This window comes from Zalophus californianus, chromosome 14, assembly GCF_009762305.2.
Source record: "Zalophus californianus isolate mZalCal1 chromosome 14, mZalCal1.pri.v2, whole genome shotgun sequence".
Taxonomy (NCBI): Eukaryota; Metazoa; Chordata; class Mammalia; order Carnivora; family Otariidae; genus Zalophus; species Zalophus californianus.
Genome location: NC_045608.1, coordinates 80,275,325 through 80,298,410, shown reverse-complemented (window position 1 = coordinate 80,298,410; position 23,086 = coordinate 80,275,325). Strand labels below are relative to the sequence as shown.

General features: G+C 42.5%; 1 protein-coding gene across 1 annotated transcript in view; it reads right to left on the bottom strand.

The window, feature by feature from the left end:
• PHLPP1 (PH domain and leucine rich repeat protein phosphatase 1) overlaps positions 1–6,938 on the bottom strand; it is a 216,776-nt gene extending 209,838 nt beyond the window's left edge. Inside the window, exon 1 of the mRNA XM_027576176.2 lies at positions 5,264–6,938. Within this exon, the coding sequence (XP_027431977.2) occupies positions 5,264–6,803 (1,540 nt within the window). The 5' untranslated portion in view covers positions 6,804–6,938. The remainder of the gene's footprint in view (positions 1–5,263) is intronic.
• Positions 6,939–23,086: the final 16,148 nt, after the last annotated feature.

The following is a 23,086-nucleotide window of genomic DNA, read 5'->3' as shown; positions in this document are numbered from 1 at the left end:
CACCCTGGCACATAACAAAATCATTAAATCTAAGATGCCTCATTTGACAGCAGTCTCATTAAATTCATCTCAAAGTTGAGGTAAGAGATGCCTTTGAAAAGAAGGGGAAAAAAAAACACCTGTTAACTCTAAGAAAACTTTGAGAGAGAACTGCTCTCTCAAAATCCACACAGAGCTTCACTCACGTGCAACAGAAGGTATTAGTAGTATGTGGCACATCTAAAAATCTCCTGCCCTGGGAGAAATGCCTCTGAGTGTATGTGTGTTTAACACATCCCTGGAGACCCAAACAGGATGGAAGGCTGAAGAATCAGGGCATACTCCACCAGCTGCTGAACAAAATTCCACAAATTCAATTCAACAAATGTTTAAATTAAAATGCCAAGTATTACACTAGGCTTGGATCATAAAGAATGTCAATGAATGTGATGTTACCAATAAATCAAATTCAGGGCTTTAAAAAGAAAGAATAAGAAACAACAAAAATGCTTTACACTTTAAAAAATGATAATGACCTCTGGATAACCAATCACTTAAGGTGGTGGATTTAAAAATCTTATAGCAACAAAAAGATAGAACTCTGAAGCCAGAAACTTTAAAACCTAACTTACACATTTCCTCTCCCTGCAATTATTTCACTGAGCACAAAAGACACACATTTTAGAAACAACTATGAAATTCAGGGAAATTCTAGCTCTCTGTAATGTATGAATTATAAAAATAATTGTAACAATAGCATAGTAACACCAATAAAGCACTATCACTAAAGTACCAACAATTCTATTTTAAAATAAAAGATTTAAGCAAGACTTTTCTGATGTATATTTTCAACACTTTACAAGTAAGGCTATGTTTTAAAGGAACTGAATTGCCACACCTCCACCCTGAATAGTTATCCACTTTTCAGATGAAGTGTTAATTCTCTACACCCAATGAAGATTTACAGTTTAACAAATGAGGCATGGTCAAAAAAAAAAAAAAGTCATTAAGTAAACTTCATTCCCTAACAACTTAAATTCAAGTATGACTATTGCAACCAGAATATTTACAACACTTCAGTACTCTTTCTGTATTGTCTATTTATTTGCCAGGCTTGGTACTTTAGGTTTTTAAAGGCAGCATGATAAAAAATAGGGCCATCAACATTTCACAAAGAATACCACTTTGGACTGGAGGATAATATCACCTCATTACCAACAAAAATAGCGTATTTTCTGAATGCTTCTAACCAAGTGAAAAAATCAAGTGTAAATGAAATTCAGCATCGATTCATGGAAAGGGATATGAATTGCAAAACAGAACATCCCAGCTCTCTATTCTCAGCTCTGCCAAGGACTGAAAAACCACAAGCAAGAGGCAAACCTCTCTGTGCACGTTTCTCCATCTGAAAAGAGGATTGACACCGACTCCTCCCTAATAATGTTTTTGAAAGGACAAATGAGATAATTTATGTGAAAGCCCTTTAAAATTTTTTGAAGATAATAAAACCCAACATATTAATAGATGTTCTCAAACCAGTTATGAAGGAAAAGACAGCATGCACTTTACATCAAAAACAAATATAAAATGTAAATATAAAACAAAAATAGAGTTAAACCCTTTGTTCTTAAAATTGAAAGGACTGTTCAAGCACACACTGGTGTCACATGTTCATACCACGTTATTCAATACTGCTGTAATTATAGTAATAAGAGCCTGCTGGTCAATATTACAGCTTAATGCTGAACCACCCCTTCTCGGTTTCCAAGTAGGAAACCATGTAAGGTTTGATCATTCCCAAAAGAGAAAAAGAGAAGAAATATGAGAGGGGTTAGGAGATTGTTCTCCTGAGCAATCCCAAGAAGTCACATAAAAATATCTTGTCCAAGATTCACTAGGCACAGTGGGTGTGCTCTCCATCCTCTCAACATCCTTTCGCACTATTACAATTTGCACTGAATTAGCTAGACCACTAAATCTAAAAGGTGGTGCAAGAGTCAAAAAACATACAGTTTAATACTGCCCTTGGTCAATGACTCAGACTGCCCAGGGAATCCAAAACACAAAGCTCATTAATCTTTTGAACTCCATTACTTACGTCAAGCAACATACATTTTTAAACTTTTTAACCTAAAATTACTCTCTTCCAATTAGAATTTAAGATGGTTCATTTTAAAAGGAAATTAAATGTTAATGTACTTAAAATACTTAAAACCAGTAATTTCATATAAAGCCACTTACATTTTGTCTTTTTAAATCAGCTAAAAGAATGCTTGATAGATACAATAACAATTTTCAAACTAAGTTTTCATTAACAATTCTGTAATTAGGTAGCACCTTTCATCCAACACCTTATAGTTCATTAAAGACTTTCACTTTCCTTTACCCAAATAAGTATTTAAATATTCAAAGACTGCAAATGCCTCTCAAAGACTTTTAATAATAACTTGAGTCAAGTTATAAATACTGAAATTCCATTGAAAGGTGACCTTCAAAAGAATGAAAGTTCTCTGCTGGACAAGAGCATCTCAAAAAAAAAAAAAAAAGCAGCTGACTAGATAACTAGACAGCAGATAATGAGCTCAATTTAAATACAGTAATGTATTCAAATGGCTTCAAAGGCAACTTCCTCATCTATCCTTAACTCCAACTACACATATAAACAAAAAGATGTGCAGCAATAAGACTAAGTTATACGTAAAATTATAAAAACAAATGTGATACACAATACCCTCTTAAAGGGTGTCCTCTAAAACAAACTTTAATTCTTTTTCCTAAGGAAAAGAATTACTACCAAAATGTAACACTCCCGTTGGGTATCCTACATTCCTCCGCAGAGGGAATTTCTAGGAATCTCCTCCAGCCAGGTACAAACCCTCACTGTGTGAAGTCCTCACAGTGTTCCCATAACAAGTAAGACCACCTTAAGGACAAGGCCCTTTTGTTCCTTAATAACTAAACTTTCTTGCAAAAGTTCAAATGGATTCACTATATGCTGAATTTTGTTCTATGGCAAATAAATATCAACAGACATTTTGTATATTACCTTGGGTTTAAAATAGGCTCAACACTGTGTAAAAACCAAAATAAACTAGCCATTTCTATAACAATCAAGCATCTTCCTTCTAGGACACCTGTACAATGGCTTCACATTCCAGAATAGATTGGATACTGTGTGTGACATCCATTTTATTAGTTATTTTTACAAGTGTATACACAGAGGCATGTATGTATTTATGCTGTTCATACAGAGATGAAGCAAGTTCAGAAAGAAAGAATAATTACGGCTTTTCATAAAAAGCAAAACAAAAAGAGTAAAATGACCACACCAGAAATTTAAGATTCAACTAGAAAGAAAATTTGTCACTTTTATATTGATAAGCTTTAAAAACAAAAAAAAAAACACTGTACATCACTCACTTAAAATATTTTAGACACACTTGGAAGAGGCAATCAAGGGAATCAAATATTTAAATTTCATGACTAGGACACCCAAAACCTTTCCCACGAACATTTACTGTAATCAGCATAAGGAAAACAAGAGATGCAGAGCTCTTTCTATATAAAATTTGTTCAATACTGTGTACTTTACATATCCTTCGCTTTATATACATTTCAATTTAATTGGTTTGGTTATAAGAGCATTTATCATTCTCACGTTAATATTCTCATTCCAAGTGTGATTACCATTTAATGCTTTTGTAAAATAACAGTATTTTCCAAAATACATGAGTTCGAGGAGAAAAGGATATATTGCTGCTCCTACAATTAAAAAAAAAAAAGCCCACCTATATTCTAGGTCATAAACTTGTAAAAGCCATGTCATCCAGTTGAGATATTATCTTCAGATACTGCAAATCCTATTGCATTATGACATGATTTTCTTTATAAGGCAAAAATCCATCAGCAATCCACTTGAATTATAGAAAAACTTCAATGAAACTTAAAAGAACATCTCACCAGGAATGTTACTGGTCTTGCATATTTCAATGTGGGAGTAAAGACTTCTTCATTCAAACTGACTAAGCTGCCACTAAGACACAAGTTGAACCAAAAACATTAAATTAGAAAGAATGGCAACAGATTAATAAAGTTACAAGTATGATTATTTTTCCATCAGCACCAGATTTAACTCTCCTAATATAACTTTGTTATGCTTTGTTTTAAATAAAATTTCTTATTAAGAACATAATTGTTTAAACCAGAGGAGGAAAAAGATGCAAACAAATATAAGGCTCCAATATAACAACCAGGATCTATAACTCCCTAATTTAGTACCCACCAAGTCTTTAATCAAGAGAGAAACATTAGTCACTCCTGGTCAAGAATTAGATCTAATACATCAATCCTATCTCAAAACGCTGGACAAAAATAGAAAAATTAAAGAAGTTTTCATCTAGAACCGAGAAAAAGAACGGGGAGGATTTTAGATCCCATCTCAAGCGATGGTAACCACTTCAAGTCTTACTGTGATCCCTATTTGAAGTCACATTGCAATGGTCAGACCGGGTTATAGAGGCTGGAAGTAAGAAACGAGAAAAAGAAATAGGCGACACCAAAAATCTGTCACAGAATTTTGAGACCCATTAAAACAAAAGTTTAATGAGAAAAAAAAAAGAAATAGGCGACATCACTTTTGGTGCAAGAACCAAACTTGCAGATGAAATTGAAATAAAGCAAAAAAAAAAAAAAAAAGCTCTGGAGAAAAGTATCACTAAGAAGGGTCCTATCTGTTAGCGAGGACTCAGTGGGCAAATGAGCATGACAGAGCTGAACGAGCGCCCCAGGTGACAAGAAAGGGGCTCCTGGGGGTCACGCAGGAATGGCCAACTGTGGACAAATGCACAAGGAGTGGCCTGGAGCATGTCTGTTGGTCATTTCCCGCTGTCGGTATGATGTGCACGAGTATGGCTTACCTGAAATCCCAAACTGCCTCAAACCCAACATGCCCTCGAGGCGAGGCCTGAAGGAAGTCCCGTCGTTGAGTGTTAAAAGTACTACTGCCTCTTTCAGAAGTAGCTGCTACCCGTATTTCCTGGTGGCTCTGCCACCTCTTCCAACAGCGCTTCCCCACCTCTGGGCCCTCAAGACTGACAGCAACTCGCGGATTTTTAAATTGCTCCACTGGGTATTACACAGAGGACAGGTGAAAGCTGTAAAGAAGTAACAAAGACTCCCGAGGGCGTACAGGTACTCTTGGTCTGGACAGACGGCCAACTGTACTCATTCCTCGGGACCTAAAGTGTTTACACCCCACACGTCACAATACAGGTGAATTCCTTACCTGCATAGAAGCGGATGAGGCAGCCAATCTCCGAGTCCATGCCTTCCTCCTGCACCCTCCACAACTCCCCAAATCCCAGTTGGAAGAGGTAGTCATTTTGGATCTGCAATGGCTTCTCGTCTGCCTCCAGGCGCCGGGTGGTCTCTCCGTGGAGCTGCACGTACAGGGTGGGCGGCGGAGGCGCTTTCTCCGGGGCCGCCCCGTTCCCACCCGGGGTCGACTGGGGGCGGCCAAGGGCCGCGGCTGCAGCCGCTTTTTCCTCCCGAGGCCGGTCGAGGGCGGCCCCTCCCAGGCCGTCAACGCCCCTCGGGTCTTTCGGCTGCAGCAGAGGCGGGGAGGCCGTCGGGGAAGACGGCCGGGCGCCCGCCCCGGGCCGGGATGGCGCGGAACGGCCGGGCAGGCGGGGCTGGCCCGGAGCCGGGGCCGGGTCAGCCTCGAGCTCCTCGGACGACGAAGAGGAGCCGCTGCCGCAGCTGTAGGGGTCCAGCCGGTCCGACACGCTCTCGGCGCTGGGGCTCAGGCTGAAGCTCTCGGTGTCGGAGGCCGGGCCGGCGGCTGCGCCGTCCAGGGGCTGCGGAGCGCCCGGCTCACCCGGGCTGGAGTGTGACGGCGCGGGGCTGGCGCGGGAGGCGCGGCGCGCCCACCCGGCCGGGCCGCCCGGCAGCTGCAGGTCCGCGGGAGGTGCGCGCAGCGGGCCCCCGACGGCGGCCAGCCCGCTCCTCCCGGGCGGCGGCCCCAAGTCCCGGGGTTCCGCAGGCGCGAGCCGGGGGCCGACGTCGGGGGGCCGCTCCGTGTCGGTCGCGGGGCCCGGGCCCTTGCCTAGCACCTTCACCACACCGCTGCCTTTGTGACCCACTTGCAGGAGGCGTGCGGCCACCTCGCCGGCCGTGGTGTCCAGCGTGCAGAGCACCGGGCGCAGGTAGGTCGAGGCCAGGTGGCGGTCGAAGACGTGCACGCAGCCCCGCTGGAGCTGGTGCCTCACCCAGTCCCGGTCCGACGGCTGCAGCTGCAGCATCTGCCGGTGCTTCAGGAGCAGCGTCTTCCTGTCCAGGCTCCGGGTGCACAGCGACGCGGAGGCCGAACAGGAGGCAGAGAGGCCGGCGGCGCCGGGGCAGTGCGAGGCGGCAGCAGCCGAGGACGACGACGACGACGACGACGAGGAGGACGAGCACGATGAGGCGGCGGCGGCCGCGGACAGATTCCTTTTCAGCCGCCCTCTCCTCAGCAGGAGGGAGTTGGCGCCGCTGCCGGCCCCGGGAACCGGGGCAGCCCCACCGGCGGTGGGCTGGGGCGCCCCGCGCCGCCGCCGGCGACCCGTGCCTCCCGCCCGGCCCGGCAGCTGCGCCTGCTGCGCCTCGCCGGGGGCCTCTTCCCGCGCCCCGCCGGTCGGGGCCGCCGGGGTCAGCGCGGGCTCCAGGCTCCGGCCGCCCCCGGCCGCTGCCGCCAGAGCCGCCGCCGCCACCGCCGCCGGAGCCGGAGCTCGGTCCTCCCTGCTGGTCTCTGGGAGTCGCTGCGCCGTAGCCGCGGCGGCGGGCTCCATTGCAGTGGGGCTTCGCGCTTCCCCCCCAGCTCCGGAGGCAGCGGGAGGAGAGGGAGGCGGTGAGGCGAAGGTGGGAGACGGCGGCGGCGGCAGCGCGGGGAGAAGGGAGAAGCCAATGGCGTTCGGCGCGGCCGTTCCAGGGGATTATGTGGCAATTCGGAGCATTCCGTCGGTGTCTCGGTGTTCCATCCCGCGCGCCCGCCCGCCCGCCTGCCTCGCCGCCACCGCCCCCCCCACACATGCCCTCCCCGCCCGGGTCGCGGGCTCTGGAGCGCAGGCCCCGCCCGCTCCCCCCCCCGCCCCACCTCGCCGCGGCGAACCAGCCGCGTAGCCGGGCTCATTGAATATTAATCACGCGCCTGGAGCGGGAAGGCGGGAGGCGGGCAGAGCGGGAGCTCCACGAGGGCCTCATGAATATGCATCGGTAGCATGACGGCATTCCCGGGAGGAGTGCACAGAGCTGGAGGATGGAGGGGAGGCGGGGCTTCAGGGTAAACAAACGTGACGCGTGCGTACGAGGGCGGGGCGGGGGGGCAGTTTCCCGGGAGGTTCCTGCGCCGGCCTTGGGAGAGGGGCCGGCTGAGAAGAAGGAGGCGCGCGGTGCACGCTGGGAGTTGCAGTTCTATTGCGGGAACAAACATGCCCGAGGAAAACATGGCGAACCACAAGCCCCAGAGTTCCTTACTTTATGCCCCTCCTTGCAGCCGGCCGCTGGCTATGGGCGGTGGGTATTGTGCCCTCTGCTGTTAAATTCTGTACCTGGGAATGTTCTTGTTCTTTAACTTGTGCCCAACCCGCCCGTTCCCGTTCCCCACAAGACTTTCGTTTTCCCTGATTTAAAGTGAAGGCTTTGAGGAACTCTGCGCGGTATGAAGGTCCCCGTTCCTTGGTTCTCACTTCCACCCTCGGTATGAGATGCAAAAACACACCCAGAGCACCACAGGATAACTGGCCGTGAAAGTGGCCAACCTCAACTTTCCCCGCTTTTTCCAGGCCAGGGAAGACAGCGTCTGGAAGTTCTAACTTGGACAGTTGTTGAAAGCGCTTTTTGTTAAATCGTACAATCCCGAGCCGATCCTCTCCCGCAACTATATGTGGGAAGGAAAAAGGTAAAGTGTTGGGGTCTTGTTTTTTTCCCATTGACCTTAAAGTTTGAATTAACTTAATAACGGAAGTAGTTTGAAGTAGAAGAAATAATGGACTGGAGACGTGGTGGGATATGAGATTGGCTCGTCCTGTGTATTCTCTCTTATGTCTTACCTTGTTTTTTCTTTAAACATTAAAGAGAAAAAAATGGTTTTTGCCGCTACAATGTTTAGTTGTCTGAAAAGTTGTACTTTCTTATCAGTTTAAACAATACTGTAGGCTACACTAGAATAGCTTGCTATTTAAAAGAATTTAGTAAACCTTTTTAATTGAATTACCATTCCTCCGATTGTTTTATAAATCTGGATTTCCACATGAGAGATTCTGTCAACTGCTACTATCCAGGGCCTGCCTTAACCTCAATAAAGTTACTAAACCTGGAAAGGGGGTGGGGGGTGCCAAGAAGAGAAAGAGAGATGAGGAGTGCCTGGCTGGCTTCAATAAGTGGAGCATGGGACTCTTGATCCCGGGGTCATGAGTTCAAGTCCCACTTGAGTGTAGAGATTCCTTAAAAATAAAAACCTTAAATACATCAAGAACTAATGATGTAATGTATGGTGATTAACATAACAAAAATTTTTTAAAAAATCACAATAACAAAAACCTTAAATAAAGAAAAAAGATCAGCGAGAACTTGTCACTGAAATAAATTGATAAGGGCAAGGAAAGTCACGCTTAGGTTATCCACACAATTCCATTGAAGAGGAATGGAGGATGCTACCAGGATAAAAATAAATATTTCTCTTAATTCTTGAAATTCCTGAAAATGATTTTCTATATCTTTCTTTTGAAATCTTACCCCTTGGCCTCATGAAACTAATTTTTATTGCGTTTCAATTCAATCAACAGCACAGAGGTCCATTTTTTAAATTAGGGAGAATGCAAATTCTCCCAAGAGATAAGACAGTCACGTCAATGAATTTAACAAATAATCATAAATATATTATACACCAGTCACTGTGGTAAGCAATTGAATAAATCAGACACTGTCCTTGCCTTCATAGAGCTTATAGGTTATGAAGAAAGACATTCAACAAGTGAGAGGGATGTAGAAAGGGGAAAATACAAGGTGCCATGAAAAGAAACAAAAATAAAACAAGGGGAACTGACCTTCTCTAGGAAGTCAAACAATAGAGACTCATTTTGGATGAAATTTTCTGTAACAAATGAAACTGGTAGTTGCTGAAGGATCTGTCTCTGAAAGAAAGCAAAGAGGCAGAAAAGAGGTCATGATATTGAAGATAAATTTCAACTACACTAATCTGTATGTTGCCTTGAACAGCTCCTAATACAAACTATTCGTTCTAGAAATGAAAAGAATGGTATTTTAATTTAGCCTTTCTTAGATTAAAAAACAAAGAGCATGTTAAATTTCAATCCTAAAATATGGACTGTTTACACCTCTTTATATTCATTAGTTCCTTAGCTGATTTCCTACAAACCTGTTTAATTTTTGCTATGTAAGAAATATGGCTTATAGCTTATAGCCCCCATGCCCCCATATAGCTGCCTTCTAAAGGGATATTTCTTTAGCTAATGTACGAAACTCAGGGAAAGTTTGTGCTAATCATAAATACTGTTACCATTGGCCTAATGTCCATTTGCATCCTCTCTAAGAAATTGTAGTACTGTACTTCATCTAGCTCTGGTTCTCACCATTCAGCTTTATACAATCACCCCAACTCTGCCTTTTTATCCTCTAGGAATTTTGTTTACTCTTTGAAGGTATTTATAACCAAAACACCTCCTCCAAGGGAAAAAAGAGAAAAAACACAGCTCAGAGAATTTAGTATCCAAAGTACTGGAGGTAGGAGGGGCTGGGAGTCATCATACACACCTGCCCCACTTGGTATGAGGAATTAGTGAATTGGGAGGAGGAGGGGCATAATGAATAGTGTTAATGTTAATCTATCTCAGCATAAAGAAAAAAGGAAATACATTCCAGCCTAAAAAACAAAACAAAACAAAAATCCTGTGTTGGGGACAGGGTGGGGAAGAAGAAGAATGTAGAATATAATTTCTACGTAGATGAACTATTTCATGCACAGCATCCATAGTCTGAAAGGTGCCATATATTCCACTGCACCCAGAATAATAAAAATCAGAGTTGAGGGAAGAGCAGAAGAACAATGGTGGACAGTGTGACCCATCCCTTGTTCCACCTCCAAACTTTCATTAAAGTCACTAAACTTGGAGGTGAGAGTAGAGAGAGAAAGAAAAGGAGAGTTCATAAAGAATACAGTCCCCTTACCACTAGATCAACTGGAACCTCACAGTTGAAATAACAGACATTGATAAGGGCAATGAAACTTGTGCTTAGAACTTGCTAGTATCATGGAATGTCATTCAGACCATCTGAGTCAACCCACACTATACCATTTCTCTGAATAAGAAAAGGATTCCAGTAAAGAACAAATGTTTTCCAGACACCCATGAAATAGCAGCTTCTACTAAAAGTAGAGCAGGGAATAGGCCAGTATCCTGAAACCATGTAACTCATGAATGCCCCCTACCCTTTAAAGTGTTCCAAATGTACAGTCTAATATCACATTTCTGACTAACCACACTCTTCAAAGAATCACATCTTAAAATGCTAAAAGATAATCCTGAAAAGAAACAACAGATGTAAAAGTTGCAAACCCTGATGCCAACTTGTTAAAATATTTTCACAGCTAAGTATAGAAAAAGAGAACATAATTTTCAATTTACTGCCACAGTTTATTTTATGCTGTGTGATTTATAACTGACTTGCTGTGTTTTGCATCTAGGTTAATCCTGTTTGCATCCTCAGATCCGAGATAAAAGAAACCATCGTTGGAATTTTTTTCTAATATAAGCAGTTGGAATTTTAATGGAAGCATGAATTGATAGCTGGGATGGTTTCAGTCCGAATTGCTAAGGGCTCAGCTGTGTCCAGAAATAAACTCAGAAAGATGCAATATACAATGTAATACATTTAGTTAGCACATTATGAACATGGGATCTAATTATAGTTTCACATTCTTACATCCCTTGAGCTACTAGTGGTTTACCATGCCTAAATTGCCTACTATTTACTCATTCTTTTTTACTACGAGGGACCCATTTAGCAAATTACTGCTCTAGTGCACTAAATGGGCCCCAGGTGGCTAAACTGAATTCGTATGTTCCCTTCTCACTGGCAGGAAGATACCTCCTGTTCTCTTTGAATCTTTACCCCTCCCTCACAAAATTTACCATTTGAACTCTCTCCAGAGCTCAGATTGCCACTCATTTTAGGTAGTCCACTTTATAAATACACTTCAGAGCTTTTCAGATTTTTAGTGCACCCTTTTAAATCCCATGATTCTTTGTCTTTTTCTTATTTCTCACATCCTGCCTCAGAGAAATAAACAGATGTATGATATTACCTCACACAATGAAGTATTAGACCAAGAAATAAAGACCTTGTAATCCCACCTCTTCCAGTAACAATGTAAATTACCTGGGACATTCATTCAATGTAAATCACCTGGGGCATTTATTCAACAGATACTTACTGAAAATTTATGTGTAGGCACCATTTACCCCCAGGAAATAGTATAGACAAAAATACCCGCCCCAAGGAAGCTTGTAAACAACATTACCAATCTTTTTAATTCTTCATTTAAAACTGACCTCCTCTTTTCTTTTATACAGAAGGTTCTTGTTTTAGGCAAATGGGAAATATGGCAATCTAGATATATTTGTTACACACTAGGGTATAAATGTTTATTCCCAAAGTATTCTATATTCTTTGTCTTATATATGAATTCATCATACAATTGCTTAAACACTGGGCCTTTATAATATTTATACATTTAAAATAGATTAATTTAAAAAACTGATTTACACTCAGCTTTTTAGAAACTACTGTCCCAAGTACCTAAGATCTCTTTCCACCAAGATTCCTAACTAACAAAAATCCTTCCGAAATCATCCCAAAGCATTTCTCCTGAATCTTTCAAGAGTAAAAACAGAAAAGTAGTCTCCAGATAGCGATTCCCCTATATTTATGGTCATTAATTATACCCTAAAGCAGCAGTAACATGGGTATTCTCTTTTTGTGCCCCCAAACCGAATGATTATAGGAGACAGAGTCAATTCCTAGAAATCTTACCCTTGTCCCCTCTTCTTCCCATGGCATCCACTGGTCTGGACTATGAACCAGATGGCTTGAAACAACAGAAATTTATTCTCTCACAGTTCTGGGGCTGGAAGTCCAAAATCAAGGTGTCCCCAGGATCCTGGTCCCTTTGAAGTCTCTGGGGACACTCTTTCTTGCCTCGTCCAGCTTCTGGTGGTTGCAGCATTCCTTGACTTGGAGGTACATCCTTCAATCTCTGTTTCCTGGCATCTGTCATTGCATGGCCTTTTCCCTGTAACCTCATGTTCCAACTCCTCTTCTTATAAGGATGCCAGTAATTGGATCAGGGCCCATTCTAATCTATTATGATCTCATCTTAATTTGATTGTATCTGCAAAGACCCCATTTCCAAATATGTTCACCTTCTCAGGAACCAAGTAGATGTGAATTTTGGTTGGGGACACTCCAGCATACTAGGTGTTTTGTAGCATTCCTCAGGAGTGACAATCTGAAATTTATCAGACTTCTAGATTTCAGGGATTCATAAAATCCCACCACCCAAAAAAACTGGTGACCAAACTAGGGATATAAACCTTTTACTCATTCATTTAAATATTCATTATGTCTCCTATGTCAGGCCCTAAGCTAGGTCTGAGTACATAATAGCGAATAAAACAGTTATAAGCATTGCCCTCAAAAACATTTTCAAACTATAAATACCATAAATACACTATTAAAGAAAGTACATTTTAACACACACACAAAAGTAGGAAAGACAAGTCTCAGCATAGAAAGTAGTCTCTATAAAGTGAACAAAGTTAACTTTATGGAAAACTCCTTACTTTGTCCTTTTTTTTCCTCATGTTACCACTAATCAAGAAAAATACCATGGCCAACCAGTGCCAGATCTCAGACCGGCATTTGGTAATCACAGCATTAGGGCTTGCAAAGAGTTATCTCTAGTGCTCTTCCATTCTGTAGCCCATAATATGTGGTTAGGTGAATACAGAGCTATTACTTACCAGAATTCAACAATATAACGCCACCTATTGCCTTATGGATCAAAATACTACAAACTGTAACCACTACACCAGTACCATATAACATGTATGATCTCACCATACTCTGTGGTAACAATGGGATGCCAGGAGAATCAAGTAGATGCCCTCATGCGCAGGGCGGGTATGAATAAGTTGGATATAATGATGGTGACAATGGCAGAATAACATTCTCAGCCTTCAACACATTCCACAATTGAAAGGTAGTCCCACGTAATATTTTGAGGAGTTCAATAACGTCTAAGAAGTCCTCATTCTAGTCCTGGTTCTATACTAACTAGTTAAGTGTGACATTGGGAAGATATTTGCCCCCAAGGAGGTTTCAGTTACTGATTTAGAAAACCAAGGGACTCAACCAGATAGTGTCTCTAAGATCTCTTCTGGCTCAAAAAAATATTTCTGATTCTGGCTAAAACCAAAATTGTCTAATTTTGAATATTGGCAAATGTTTTTGTTAGTCAAAATGTGGAGATCTTCACATTTAAATGCTATTCACTTGAGGGGGGCAAGCCCTTTAAGACTGATCCTTGCCATCTAAAAGAGTTTCTTTTTTTTTTTAATTTAATTTAATTTTATTATGTTAGTCACCATACAATACATCATCAGTTTTAGATGCAGTGATCCATGATTCATTGTTTTCGTATAACACCCAGTGCTCCATGCAGTACGTGCCCTCTTTAATACCCATCACCGGGCTAACCCATCTCCCCACCCCCCTCCCCTCTAGAACCCTGTTCGTTTCTCAGAGTCCATCGTCTCTCATGGTTCGTCTCCCCCTCCGATTTGCCCCCTTCATTTTCCCTTCCTTCCCCTAATGTCCTCCATGCTGTTCCTTATGTTCCACAAATAAGTAAAAGAATTTCTAATGCATTTAAAATAACAGCAGGTGTACTCTGACATTTAAGAAAACTGCTGGGTTTTCAGTCCTTCAAAATCTGAATTTGTCGTGAGTAGGAACCAGTCCATGACAACAAGATCTACAGCTTCTGATTCCCAAACCTCAGGGTCTTTATCAGTTTTCCTTTTATAGTCACAGATGGGTAGAAATCTCCGCACGAAGTAAGGTCAGGGCACAGAACATCAGCCAGGGAGCACATGTGTACCAAGAGACACAGACAAGGATATCAACAGAAGCTGCAAAGCCAAATGGAAATCGACCCGCATGTTCGTCAACAGTAGAATGGATAAATCAGTGGTAGTACAGTCTACGTTGAAATACCAACAAAGCAACAAACATGAATAAATGATCGCAATGCTGGGCAACACAAATGAATCTTAGCAAGTTGAATGAAAGAAGCCAGGCCCAATAGAATACTTACCATTTGATTCCATTTATACCAAGTTCAAGAATAAGCCAAACTAAACTATATATATATATATATATAATTTTTTTTTTAAAGGCATGCAATTTAGGTGGTAAAACTGAAACAAAAGGAAAAGGAAGTAAATAACACAAACCACTAGGGGGGAGCAAGTGAAAAGCTGCCCGAGGTGGCTTCCAGGATGCTGACAGTGTTCTGTCTTGACCTAGGTGGTTACCTGGGTCCCTCTTTTTAGAAAATGTGTTTCAGTTAGACATTTGTGTTTTGTATCCTATCCTGTTTGTGTTATGCTTCATAACAAAGGTTTTTTAAAAAATCAATTGTTGGGGGGGGGCTTGGGTGATTCAGTCGGTCAGGCATCTGACTCTTGATTTTGGCTCAGGTCATGGTCTCAGGGTCACGGGATCGAGCCCCATGTTGGGCGCCCCGTGCAGTGGGGAGTCTGCTTGAGATTCTCTCTCTCTCCGCCTCTCCCCACTTGCACGTTCTTCCTCTCTCTAAAATAAATAAATAAACCTTTAAAAAAAATCAACTGTACGGTTTTCGTTATAATCTGAACTTCTGCATTTTGTCCATAATCAAGAGTTTAAAGTTAAGTTTCCTGCCATTTATTTCATGTAGAATTTTATTTATAATTTAAAACAATAAACTGTAAACCTAATTTAACTTAAGAGAGAAATTTAAATATTAATTCTAAGAGTAATAAGTTTATATAGAAAGTCTGGACAATACTGAAAACACTAATGATGCAAAGATGAACAAAAAAATCCAGTGACTCCCACTTATTTTCATGTATTTCTTCTCAGATTTTTATTTATTTATTTATTTAAAGATTTTTATTTATTTATTTGAGAGAGAGAGGGAGAGAGACAGAGAGAGCATGAGCAGGAGGAGGGGCAGAGGGAGAGGGAGAAGCAGACTCTCCACTGAGCAGGGAGCCGGACATGGGGACTTGATCCCAGGACCCTGAGATCATGACCTGAGCCGAAGGCAGACGCTTAACCGACTGAGCCACACAGGCACCCTCTTCTCAGATTTTTAAATGCATTTTAATGTAGTAAAGATCATAATGTAGCTACAATTTTTTAACCTGCTTTTCTCACTCAAAACTATTCCATAAACACCTTTCCATGTTATTTTAAAAAACTCACTCTGAACATAATTTTTAATTTTTAAATAAAAATGCATCGTTTTTGGGGTGCCTGGGGAGTTTGCTTCTCCCTCTCCCTCTGCTCCTCCCCCTGCTGTGTGTGCTCAATCTCTCTCTTAAAAAAAAAAAAAAAAAAAGCATCATTTTGGCGAAACATGATTTATTTAAGAGCTCCATAAAGAATAAATGAATGATCAAGCAGGACATTATGCTTGCCCTCAGTGTTTTTATGCCATTTTTCTATTATTCTTCCTTGTAGAAATAAGAACATGGTAACAGCCTATTTTGCTACAGTCATCTTTCCTTATCTCCCCATCCTTCAGCCACAACTTAGCCACATTTAAATCAGGCAGTGTCCAAAATCCTTTTTAGATGAGCTTATGCCGAAGTGGAAGTGAGGAAATATCTATCAAATGCCAGATTTAGCAAACAAAAACACAGGACACCCAGTAATTGCACTAGTGGGACATGCCTGTATGAAAAAGTATTCACTGCTTATCTGAGCTTTGATTTTACTGGGTGTCCTGTATTTTATCTGGCAGCCCTATGCTGTAGGTTTTTCTCATCCCTTTAACCCCTGTGAGAGTTATATATAATTCCCACTGTAAAGAATAGAGGAGAAATTTAATCTTTTCTCAGCTCACACGGCTAGAAAGGGGCAACGAATAGAAACCCAAGCTTTCTGACACCAAGATTAGGGCTCCAAATGTGGTGGCCTTCCCCCTGGTGCTTGGGTAATACGGAGGCCCCAACGCCCCCTCAGTGAAAGAGGGTGTTTGGGTTTTAATTTGTTGCTATTGTTTCTTTTAAAAAATTGCTCATCACTGCTCTCTCTGTATTGTTATGTTAAAAAATGAGTATTTAAAAAAAAAGAAAATGAGTACTTGATCCAGGTGGCAGGGCCAAGTTAATGAACACGATTCAGAAACGAGCCCCAGGTTGGGGCGCCTGGGTGGCTCAGTCGTTAAGCGTCTGCATTGGGCTCAGGTCGCGATCCCTGGGTCCTGGGATCAAGCCGCATGTCAGGCTCCCTGCTCGGCGGGAAGCCTGCTCCTCCCTCCCTCACTCCCCCTGCTTGTGTTCCCTCTCTGTGTCTCTCTCTGTCAAATAAATAAATAGAATCTTAAAAAAAAAAAAAAAAAATGAGCCCCAGGAAAAGAGGCTTTTCATGGACACAGAGCAGCAAGGGGGGGGCTGGGACACGCCCTTCCTCCCACCCCTCCCCCACCACCGGCCTCTCTCTTGACAGTCAAATGAGACTGTTTTGTTTTAGTCATTCCTAGAAATCCCAGGAGTGTTTGGGTATTTGTGGTTTGTCGGGCTTCCCCTCCCCCCATATTTTGATTTAAAGTAAATAAGTAAGTAACCCCTCCATAACTGGTTCCTCTGGAGTTGGACGAAACAGGACCAGCGTGTAAGTTACCCTCATCTTCTCCAGGCCAGGCACAACCCCAGCCCTACCACGTGGCTCATGCCACACTGGCTCATGGAACAACCTGAACTGTCTCTCTTGCTCATTGATCCGTTTTAGCCTTTCGGCTTCCCTTCCCCCGACACAGATTCTTTCCAGACAAGCCACTCAGCGAACCCCCCAGATTCACTACCTCTCTTGCACAGGACACACAATTCCCTGGGCCCCAAAAGGAGGGATAGTGTTGGCGGGGAGTGGGTGCAGGAGACAGAGTGGAGCTGAAACCAGAAAAAAAACCGTCCCAGGCCCCAGCTATGCTCCTGAGATTCCCCCCTGGCCGTGGCTCTCAGGACAAGCCCCAGTGAGGAGGTGGGGCTTTGGGGGAGGACACAGACCTCCACGGTGCCCCGCCCACAGAGGCCCCCAGTCCTCACTCCAGGCAAACACATCTGGCCAATGGCCTCCAGCTCTGAACCAAAGAAGAGCAGAGGTTCTTTCTTCTGCGCCTGGGGAAGCAGGTGTCAAACTCACACCCAGCATCTGGAACAACTAGCAGCTCTGCTTCCCTCCGGCAGTCCTGATAACCATCAGCTCCCAGAGCCGCTCCCTGACCAGGCTGGTACTCTTGCAAAGCCCACCCAACTTGTAGGCAGATAAAGTAGCTGGCCCGGGGAGCAGGTGGTGACTCTAGTGTGCATTTATTAATAGTATCTTCGCCAGGTCTCTGAGAAGAAGGTGACCAAAACAACTTTAACATTTCCACTTGAGACCGGCTTCTTCCTGACTGCAGGCCCCCGACCTCCCTTTACTTAGAGGTTTTCTTTAGAACATTCGTAACTATGGCTTCTCTACCCTTCCGAGATGTATGTAAATCTTTTTTAAAGCCTCTTGCCAGTTTTTCAACCCAGAAATGGTTTTCTCAAGGACCTGGGAGCCACCTCTTTGAAATGCCATCGAAGGAGACAGCAGAGCTGTCTCTCAGTCCCTACGGGAAACTAAAGAGCCTAACCACAGTGGGGGTTTGGGGCTCCAAGTTGCAAAACAACCTCCTATCATAAAAATGTAGGCAATGTATTATTCCTTTGGAAAATTCAATTCGTAAACACAGATGGCCCAACATCCTCCAGTACTCTCTCATTTGCTCACCTCAGCCCTTAAAAACTCTTCTGCCCCCTGTTTTAGTGGAGGAGCTCAGGCTGAGTTCTGGTCTCTCTCCCCTACAATAACCCTGAATAAAGTCTTCCTTGCCTGTTTAACTTTGGGGCACTTTTGCTTTGGAACAGAAAATCTAGTTCCTGATTTTTCCCCAACCGTTAAACAAGTTATAAGTTTTGCACAGTGGCCTCATGCTTGTGGACAAGAATTGCCCTCAAACATAAGTGGACATGGATTCAAAGCCAAAGTGAACACTTTAGAGATAGAACTTGAGAAGAAAGTCTTTCCTTCCCCAGAACATCTCCACAGCTTCTCCGGTGACCCAGCCTGAGTTAAAATGACCACACTCAGATAAAGTAATAACTGCGAGGACCAAAGTCTTTGAGGAAGACAGAGCTCATTATTCGTCGGCTATAATTAAAGTGTCATACCAAAAAAATTAATCTGAGGTAGGTCTTAGATCTAACTATGAAAGTTAAAATAACAAAACTTCTGAAAATGACCTTGTGATAGGCAAAGCTTTTAAAACACAAAAGAACTTCTGATCATCCAAAGGCATCATCAAGAGAGTGAGAATACAAACCACAGACCTTGGGGGAGAAAAAGGAGCATCCTTTCAAAAATAACAGGCAGAACAACTGAACACTTAAACAAGCACTTCACAAAAGAAGATAATCAAAAAGTCAACGAGCGTGTGAAAAGGTGCGCACCAGGACTACTCATCAGGAAAATGTGAATCAAACCTACATACCTTAGGATGGCTAAAATTAAGAGTGACAATACCAAGTGATATAAAGATCATAAAGCCACTACAGTTTTCCCATAGATCTGTGTGATATGAGTACTTTATGCATAATCCTTTAATAAAAGGTTGTGTCTTTTTTGTTTAAGGCATGGGAACATTGGATTTACCTAACACTGTAATTACATATGACTCTGGGCTCTGGGCACGCAGGTGGAGTGTTGGGTCAGGCAGGCCCAGGATAAGGGTAAGGCAGGCTGGGTAGAATTATCTGGAGACAGTACTCAAATAGGCAACAAAATCTGATGAGAAAGTAGAATGCTATTCACTTTGCAATTTTGTCCATGAATCGTAATTTCTACATTTTTCCTAAAAAGAGAAATATTTTGTGCAAAAGCACGTGGACCAGGGCCTGTCTCTCCTTGTTTGAGCTCCATGTGAACCTGCAGATCCAGACTCAGAACGAGTTGCATGTATTGACTTTGGGCAATTGCAATGATACCAGCTAGTTGACTTTCCTGAAGGAGTTTGATTGAGCATCTGCTATGTGCCAGGCACTTTGGTAAGTATGAAGAATACAGTGATGACCACATCATCCATATACCCTCCACACTTGGATCTTAGAGCTTTGGAAGGGAAAATGCTCACCTGCCAACAAGCACTGCTCCTATAAAACCATGTGCCCAACTCTCCAATAGAAATCAACTTCGCGACTGGAATTCAGTTCTGTCCTTTAGAATCACTCATCCCGTAAATCAGAGAGGGATAGAGACAGGGAAGGCAGGAGGGGAGAAGGGAGAAGGAAGTAGCTGCCTATTGCACTGGGTTGAAATATGACAGATACAGTTTTTAAAATTAAAAAATAGAAAAACTCAAAATCTGACCACTATAAGAGGGCTTTTTGCCCCCAGAATAGTGCAAAGAATGAACAATCATCTTCTAATTATGCCTTTTCTGTATTCTGAAAGTTGACCCTTCCATATTAATATACATCTTCTAGAATGATGACCTGTTTTGCCTCTGGTGCTTGAATGTGTAAAAACCTAACTGTGAAATCAATTCATGTTACATGGGAATCAGGCAAAGTGCACTGAAGGATAATAGCATGAAAAGTCTCACCTGTGTAATTTCTCCTTCTCAAATGTAAATACTTAAATACTATTAATCAAATTTGATTGATAAGATATATAATTAATAGTGATATCAAAACATAGGGAGAGAAAAGAAATTTTAGTTAATGTGCTTACAATTTTTTAAAGGGTTGAAGACTCATAATCCAGTGTTAAAAGACTCAGGGAGAGGGGTGCCTGGGTGGCTCAGTTAGTTAAGCATCTAGCTCTTGATTTCAGTTTGGGTCATGATCTTAGGTCTTGGGATCAAGACCCACATTGGGCTCCACACTCAGTATGGAGTCTGCTTGAGATTATTTCCTTCTCTCCTTCTCCCCCAGCTTGTGCACCCTCTCTCTCTTAAATAAATAAATAAATAAATAAATAAATAAATAAATAAATAAATAAATAAATAAAATCTTAAAAAAAATAAAAGACTCAGGGAGAGAGAGCTACTAGAATTTCAAAAATAATTATTAGAGTATTTTATGGTATCTGAGTCTACTTCAGTTCTATTTTAAATTATCATTGCAAAATGAACATAATTTCTATATAGGACTGAACACAAACAAGCTTGATTTATTTATTAATATGGGGGGCAGACATTTTTAAATGAAAAATCTTAAACCCACTGTGAAAAAATGGAAGAAGGAAAGAATAACTAACAAAACTCCAGCTGTTGTTCTTTCATATACATAGTAAGTCAGCTTGCATTAAATTTATATCTAAAGGTCAATTAAAGTATAGAACTGTTTTTCCAGATTAAAGCTCATTTTCTATTCCATCTAATTTTTTTTTCAGTCTGGACTATAAACAAAGAATAGGATGTATTGCAAAAATAATGCCGTACATCCTTATAGCGCGTTCCTGTCCACAAAGTGTTTTCATGTGCATCATCTCACCTGATTCTCCCAACAAGTCTGGGAGATAGGTAAATGACATCATCAGGATATAGGCAGTTCTGACTAGGGGCTCTCACTCACAAACTTTGAGGACAAAGTCTCTGAAAAGAATCATTGAAATTTGTAGAAATAGCCTATACTAAGATGTAAATATATTGCTACTGAGACCCGAAGACCACCCAAGCTCAATCAAAGTGACTAAGGTATACGGCCATCTCACCAAATGTGCAGTAATATAACTGTCTGAAAGAAGGATGTTTCAGCAGAAGGGTGTTATAATCTGAAGGGAGCCAAAGAATAAGAATTGACCCACATTGTCTGGGAAAAAGATATTCTCCTCACTAACAGAGGTAGGCACAAGTTGTTTTAGTAGCATCTGGTCAAGATCCCTGATCAGCCTAAAGAGGAGAGCTGTTAGTAATGGAAGTCTGCCTAGCGGAGAAATGAGCTGATGCCGGTTCTGGGGGACTAGGTGAGTCATGCCAAGGGGAAGGGACCCAGGAGAGCATAGAACTGATTTACGCTGTGACACTTACCTCTCTGGAGTTCACTCTCTCATCTATACAAGTCTATGATCCCTTGGTTCTGTTTGTCATGCTCAGTAACCAAGTTCACTAAGAGAAAAATCAGAAGTCTTCCTGCTTGTGGCCAAAATAAAGTATGGTCCCTTTGTGGCTTCTCAGCAAAAGCCATCAAGAGCACTTCAATGCACCTGTGCCCATAAGTAGATAGAGGATGTCTTCTCTTTCCAATGTGCTAATACGGAAGTGCAATGCTTTTTCTATGCCCATCTCAAAGGGTGACAAAGTCCAAGTCATTCAAGGACAGTACAAAAGTGAGCAAACTGTCCAGGTAGTCCAGATGTGTAAGAAAAATACGTCATCTACGCTCTGTGAGGCATGATTTAACAGTACAGTACAACTGTTATTGTACAAATGTCCAAAGGTACCTTTGCTCCAGAAACTGGTTATCACATGTTCAACCCGGGCAGAGAGCGTGAAAAGACGAAGAAGAAATGGAAAAGAACAAATTTAAAAAGAAACTATCAAGAAAAAAAAGTCATAAAATTACCTTATATACAACATATTCAAATAAGATCCATTTCTGGCAAAAGAAAGCAGACTAAAAATACTCACTTAACTCTGATCTCTCAAGAAATCCCACTAAAATGGTAGTGAACTTTTAAAAAATGATGATAGACAGATAAATAGAGGTAGATAGTGGGACGCCTGGGTGGCTCAGTCAGGTGCCTGACTCTTGGTTTCGGCTCAGGTCGTGATCTCAGGGTCCGAGATGAATGGAGCCCTGAGTCCGGCTCCATGCTCAGCGGGGAGTCTGCTTGAGATTCTCTCTCTCCCTCTCCCTCTGCCCCTCATCCCCTCTGGAATGAATAAATGAATCTTTAAAAAAATAGATAGGAAGAAGCAAATCAATAAAAATTGGAAGCTGAAAACCTAAGGGATGAGTGATAACTGAGTTAGCTGAACTAAGAAACTGAACTCTAAACCAGCAGGGGGGAAAGCTGAGAAGCAACATGCTTTGCAGTGAAGTACTTCCTAAAACCACAAGAACTGGTGACACGAGATCTTCCCGGAAGGAACAAATGCGGGATTTAAAAAGAAGAGGCTGCTGGTCTATTCAGGAAGGAATGATGGCATTGGATCTCCTGTGCCCTTTACCTTCAGTGAAACTAATTGTTCTTCAACGTTTATTCCTTGGAAATAATAGATAAAACAGAGAGTTCTGGAGATGTGGAACACTAAGCATGACTGAAATTGGAATTAAAGTGAAATTTTACATGCTGTCCCAGATTTTGTCCTCTGCTCTGTCTCTAGACCCCAAACCATCCCACACAGTGGTCCATGTTCAGCCCTGCACAGGACACCTGGCTGAAGGGGTGAGTGAGCCTGAAATCCAACTCATGCTCCATGCACCGGCCACGTACGCTGATGCAGACTCTGCCCAGAGGAAGGTGCACCTTTTCCTCATTCTCCAGAAGATACCCTCTGATCACCAAGCCCTGCTCCTGCAGAGCTGCCTCCCAGAGAAGCCGCCTTCTCCTGGTTCTCATAAAGCCTGGCATAGGCTTGCAGTTTATGGGATGACCAGCAAACCTTCCCCAAACACCCACGGATGCCCAGCTATGTTGCTCTGCAGCAAAGCCCACCATCGAGGAGCGGCGCACACAGGTGGAGGAAGCCACA